General features: G+C 54.5%; 2 protein-coding genes across 2 annotated transcripts in view; both read left to right on the plus strand.

Moving 5' to 3' along the window:
- The window catches only part of LOC104507043 (protein S100-A4-like), a 3,647-nt gene extending 1,115 nt beyond the window's left edge, over positions 1–2,532 (plus strand). Inside the window, exon 3 of the mRNA XM_010148201.1 lies at positions 2,468–2,532. Coding sequence (XP_010146503.1) covers positions 2,468–2,532 — 65 coding nt within the window. The remainder of the gene's footprint in view (positions 1–2,467) is intronic.
- A 477-nt stretch (positions 2,533–3,009) lies between these two features.
- LOC104507044 overlaps positions 3,010–5,729 on the plus strand; it is a 4,486-nt gene continuing 1,766 nt past the window's right edge. The window contains exons 1-2 of the mRNA XM_010148202.1: positions 3,010–3,162; positions 3,401–3,558. Of these exons, the coding sequence (XP_010146504.1) occupies positions 3,010–3,162; positions 3,401–3,558 (311 nt within the window). The remainder of the gene's footprint in view (positions 3,163–3,400; positions 3,559–5,729) is intronic.

A 5,729-nucleotide genomic window follows, 5' to 3' on the forward strand; every position in this document is an offset into this window, starting at 1 on the left:
TGTGCATGCACAGCCCTCCCTTTCCCGCACCAGAGCCTGTCCTGCTCCATCTGCAAGTCTCTCTCCTCCATCTGATCCCCTTTCCCCGCTGCCCAACAACTGCGGCCAACCCAGGCTCCAGATGTGCAGCATACCCCTTCCAGATGTGGATGCCAACTCCTCCACCCTGCTGAGCCAGAACCTTCATGGGTCAGTTTGGGGCTGGTCCTGGTGGCATGGACAACTGGAGATGCCAAAAAGGGTTTGTTTCATCCAGCCCCAGCCTTGTCCCCCCCCAGATGCCCCTCTGCCAGCCCTGGGGCTGCGTGCAGAGATGACCAGGAGCCACGTTTGGGCTGTGCCCTGTGAGTCACCCCACAGCCACCAGCCCCAGCTGATGCAGCACCCCGGGGCGACACAACGGTGGAGACACAGGGCAGCCCCCTGCCTGCTTGGGGCCAGATCCTGGGGGCTGCGCTGGGTCTGGAGGGGCTTTGACCCCCTCTTGCCCTGCTGGGACCAGGGTGAGCTAGAGGGTCACAGAGCATCTCCCAGGGTGGGGAGGGAGCAAAAACCTGGGCACTCCCCAGTCCCTGCCCAAGGCTGGACCAGCCCCCAGCCACTCACTGAGCCCCCCTCCATCCCGTGCTGCCCACAGCCAAGATGAGGAAGTGAATTTCTAGGAGTGTATCACCTCCCTGGGGGCCCTGGCCATGATCTACAGTGATGCCCTAAGGAATGTAAAATACAAAGCTCGGGGGGCCAGGGGGGCATTTTGGGGTCCTTTTGTGAGAACGTCTTGTAAAGTTTTTGTGATTTCCTATTATAAAGTTTTATTGCTGTGTTCCTGGTCATTTTTGAACCTTAAATAAATTAAAACCTCATGAATGGCACTGTTTTTTCTCTTGCTGGAGGTGGGTGGGTGGGATTTAGCAAGCGGCTGCACTGGGGGCTCATGTTCCCCCTTAGACTGATCCTGCTGGGTGCTGGCAGTGCTCTGCCCGTCCTTCTGCCCAGGACTCCCACCCAGGCACTGCACCCTCGGCTTTGCAAGGGCTGGTTTGCCAGGAGACTGGGGTTGAAGCTCATCCCAAATGGAGGGCACAGGGTTTGTTCCACAAACCACAACTTCTGAGATCCGGCGCGCACTCGTTCATCCCTCCAGGCTCAGTGGAAGAGCAGAGAATATGGTCGCACCGCATTTGCATCCCAGAGGCAGGTGGAAGGGACCCCCCTGCAAGCCCTTGGCCACTTTTCTGTCTGATTTTTGAATCTTTGAAGCTGGCATGATACTGTTCACAGGCACTGTAGCCTGCCTGCACACCCACACCCCTGTCACCGCCCTGCGGCCATGCCCTCGGGGCTGTACTGGCTTTGTCCCCATAGCACCAACACTCCCAGCCCCACGGCTGCACTCAGCCATGGAGCAGATACCAACAGCCCGCGGTGGCTCTTGCACCAGAGCTACCAGGGCATGGCATGCCTCAAGGCAAGGCATGTGCCAGGAGCTCCGGGTGTGTGGGCACGTGGCTTCCGTGGCAGGTTGGGCAGCAAATGGCAGCATGAGAACTCACGGTGCATGCCTGGCCCTTCTTGCCTGCCCCATGGTGCACGCACCTCTCATCCCACCTCCTCATGGGGCACAGGCACACCCCTTCACACCTCCCCACGCGTGACGCACCACGTCTCGACAATGGTGCACCTGTGTCCTGCTGATCAGCCCTACGTGGCTCCCCATTCTGGGGAGGACGCGCCCACCTTCCTCCATCACACAACCAGTCCCTTTGTTTCACTCTTTTGCAATTTAGGCTTTTTTGCTGGCACCAGTTCCTCATGCTCCTGGTTTAGGAGGTTGACAGGGAGGTGTTTCACCACCACTGTCCTTCCCATCTCCTAAAAGCTTTAATGGCTAGGACCGGCTTTTTGCTGTGCCAGCCTCACCAAGCAAAGACTTGCGGTGAAGGGCTTGGGCACACGCTCGTCATCAGTCCACACAGACTGCCTTTACCCTAAGACACACAGAGTTTAGAGCCCATGCCAGGCACTGGGAACACCATGGGGTCTCCCACAAGTGGCAGCAGCCGTCCAGCACCAGCAAATAGGCAGCGACTGCCAATGCCCTCAGTTGTCATCAGGCAGCAATTACAGTTGCCGGGAAATGTCACCTCGTAAGACTGACTGTCAGGTTTCTGGCACGCTGACGTGCCCAGATTTGTAACACCTTTCTTGGCTCCCTGGATAGCTGTTAGGAAATGATTCCGGAAGAATGCTGCTCATGATTTTGGAGAGGTGGGATGCATTGGCCATCCCGCAGTAGCTTGCTGGGGGCAGACACCACACCTCCAGCCAAATTCAACAGCATCAGGGCAGATACGGGAGTGATGAACCACATATTCCATTGGGAAAAATCCAGCACCAACCCTCTGGAGACCCTCACCCAGCACCTTTGGTACGATCTGGAAAAATTACTTTTCCATCATCTCCGCAGAGACCCCCAACTCTGCAGGAACCTCCTGGCTCCTGGAAAGCCCCTGCACCATCACTGACTCATGATGCTGTCTCACCAAAGATGTCTCTTTTGGTGTTACCTTGTTTTGCCCTAACGAGTTTGGTGCGTCCCCCTCCCTCGTTAACAGTGGGAGCAGCCAGTTCCTGGAGCCAGGCAAGAAATTGCCACCTGGGCGTGCTGCGTAGCCTTGCACAATTCCTAGGGTTATCGCCCCAAAGGAAATTTGAGGGTGTCACAAATCATAGCTCAGGGAGAGTATAAAAGAGACCTCGCTCCACCGCTCTCTCACTGCTCCTGCCCGCTCCTCTCCTCCCGTGCACCGCCGACCACAGAAGTCAGCCCCAGCACTGCTCTCAGGTAAGTGCCAAACGCTGGCTTCCGGCTTCCTGCTGTTGGAAGTGCCACTGGGATGAGCCCGACCTCACCGGGCAGCCGAAGCCTGGCTGGGGCTCCCGGAGGAGAGGGCAGTCCTTCTCCTCCGACGGGGTTTAATGTTTTGCTGCCTGTCCCTTTCTAGCAAGATGAAAACCGACCTGGAGCTCGCTTTGGAGTGCATCATCAACATCTACCACCAGTACGCCATGAAGTGCCCCATAGATGACTACCTGAACGAGACCGAGTTCTCGATGTTGCTGAAGGAGAACGCCAAGCCCTTCCTCCACAACACCATGCCGGTAAGAGCTGAGCATGGCCCAGCTCTCCCAGCGCTGGCAAGAGCTTGAGGGAATGGTGGCTTCCTTAGGGCATGGGGGTGGCTGAGAGCCTCCCAGAGGGGAGGGAGGGGTTTTCCTGAAAATTTAAAATCCTCACTGGTTGTTTTCCCTGAAACATGCATAATCCTCGTGCTGTGGCTGTGGGCTGGCAGGGTGACACTGCTGTGCTTCAGCCTGACTCTTCTTTATGTTCACGCAGCGTAACATGTTCATCGATACCTACATACACAAGCTCTTCATCAGAGCAGACCGCAACGGCAGCGGCCGCCTCAAGTTCATCGAGTTCCTGACCACGCTGATTGAAATAGTCATTGATGCCCACAATAGGTCCCACCAGTGTCACAGGAGCGACGAAGAGTGTCCAGATGCTGGTCATGGCCAGGACCACATTCATGACCATGGTCACGCTCTCCAGAAGTGAAGCAGTTCGCAGGGTGACTGTGCCCACTGGATTGTGCTCTTCCAGCATCATCCCGTCCATTTGTCTGCAAGAACAGACAAACTGTAACCGAAGCTTTGTCATTTGCATCTGCCTATGGCCTTGAAATAAAATTTCTTTCTTCAAGCACCGAATGCATCTGTATCACGTGTCCTATTGTCTCTAGGGGGGAGCAATATCCACCCAGCCCATGGCTGTGGGGCGTTAAATGCAGCTTGAACTGGAGAAGTGATAGGAAAGGAAGGTGGCATGGAGGGAACCCGCTCCCTGCAGAGCAGAGATCCAGAGATCCAGGCTGTATGGTCTCCCCGTCCTGAAGCATGCCAGACCCCATCATGCTCCCATTGCCTTCCCAAGGCTCAGTGGGTTCCCTGCACAGGATGATTTGGCCCCAGCACACTTTGCCTCAGCAGACAGTGGGGTACAGAGCACCCCATCACAATGGGGGTGTCCCTGGGTAGGGGCAGCCAGCGACCACACGAAGAACATCCTCAGCCCTGGTTCTCCCAGCCTCTCTTTGCACCAGCTCCAGAACATGCCAAGGGTGAAGCAGATCTGGGACCTGCTTCCTCAGGGGGCTGCTGGGAACCAGCTCTGAAACTGGGGGTGCAGCATGCTGGGGGTGTGTGCAATGTTTTTGCAGCCCGTAAAGCGACTGGTGCTTATCTTGAAAGCCTTGACAGAGCAAAGAACGAGGCCGAGGGGCTTGGGGGAGCTGGTCTTAAGTCTGCACAATGAAGTTGCACATTTTTGTTAGCGTAGGGCACCAGCCCCCTGGGTCACAGCATGTTTATAAGCCACTGTGGGTTATGGGGCAGCAGATATATGAGTGGAAAAGAGCTGCTGAATCTGCCAGTGACTGTTCACTGAGTGGGAAACCCTCAGGCTCGGGAGGCTCCGACATCAGTTGAAACCAGAAGCCTGTCCCATGTGAAACCGAGCCATGAAAGGAAGCACGGGGCTAGTGTGTGGTTATTTGCACTCAGTGACACAGGTGATCGCTCTCTGGTTCCACAGCTTTTCCACTGGGGAGCAGCCCTTGTCCCCCAAAGGCAGACATCCTGCCAGGGCACCTGGGTATCCTTTCGGCATCACTCCCCGTGTGGGGCTAGGCAACATGAGTTGCATCTCCCTTGCAGGTTTTGGGGAACACAGCTGGAAAAAATGGGAATTCAGAGCCCACAGGTCTGTCCGCATGGGGTCTATGCAAGTGCACAGGGCAAAACCCAGCCTCGGCCGATGCTCTGAAAGGCCAGCTGGGGAATGAGGATGTAATTTCGGATTGCTGGCAGCCCCTAATGAGTAGAGCAGGAAAACAAAAAGAGCAGTAACGTGAGTCAGTGATACCAGAATAAAACTCACGCAACAGTTCTTGGTACAGCTCTTGGGACACACAAGAAGCATCCTCAAACAGGAATGGTTACCCTTTTGTTTTTTCTGTTCCTACCCTGTTCCTGGAATCTACGGACTTCTTGCATCTTTTTGCACTCTCTTCATTCTTCTTGTACCTGTTCTGCTAATGAAAGATGGGTGGCACAGAGGTGACTGTTGCAAAACACTTGTTAATTAAATGCTCCATCCACTAAAGACCCTGACATCAGATTTTCTTCTGGTTTTATGTCCAGTTTCCTCCACAAAGTTTCTGGAGCAAGAGGAAAGGTCTGGTACAAGTGATGCAAAAATAGAAAGTAATGGAAAATACTCTGGGAAACAATTAAAAGGTAGATGCTGTCTTCATCTTTGTTAGTGGTCAACCAGCTAGCATTGTAAAAACACTATATACAGATCATATTAAAAGCAACCAAGGGACAAAGTTATCCACGTCTGAAACAGCCCATCTTTCTTCTACACCAACATCAGAGCGCACAAAATTTTCAGCACATTGCAAAACTTCGGCAAGTTCTGCTGAGATGGACTTGACCTTTACGCTCGTGTTCAGCACTACACCCAGTGTTTTTCCCATTCTTTCCCTGGCCCATGAGCAGATCAGCCCTGTTAGGGGCAGTGGTGGGGTGGAGGGACAGCATTTTCTGAGCCCGGTGGGTGCAACCAGGAACTACGTGCAGAGGTATGAGACGGGGAGCGGTTC

The sequence above is a fragment of the Eurypyga helias genome, unplaced genomic scaffold (genome assembly GCF_000690775.1).
Source record: "Eurypyga helias isolate BGI_N326 unplaced genomic scaffold, ASM69077v1 scaffold24383, whole genome shotgun sequence".
In the NCBI taxonomy this organism is placed as follows: Eukaryota; Metazoa; Chordata; class Aves; order Eurypygiformes; family Eurypygidae; genus Eurypyga; species Eurypyga helias.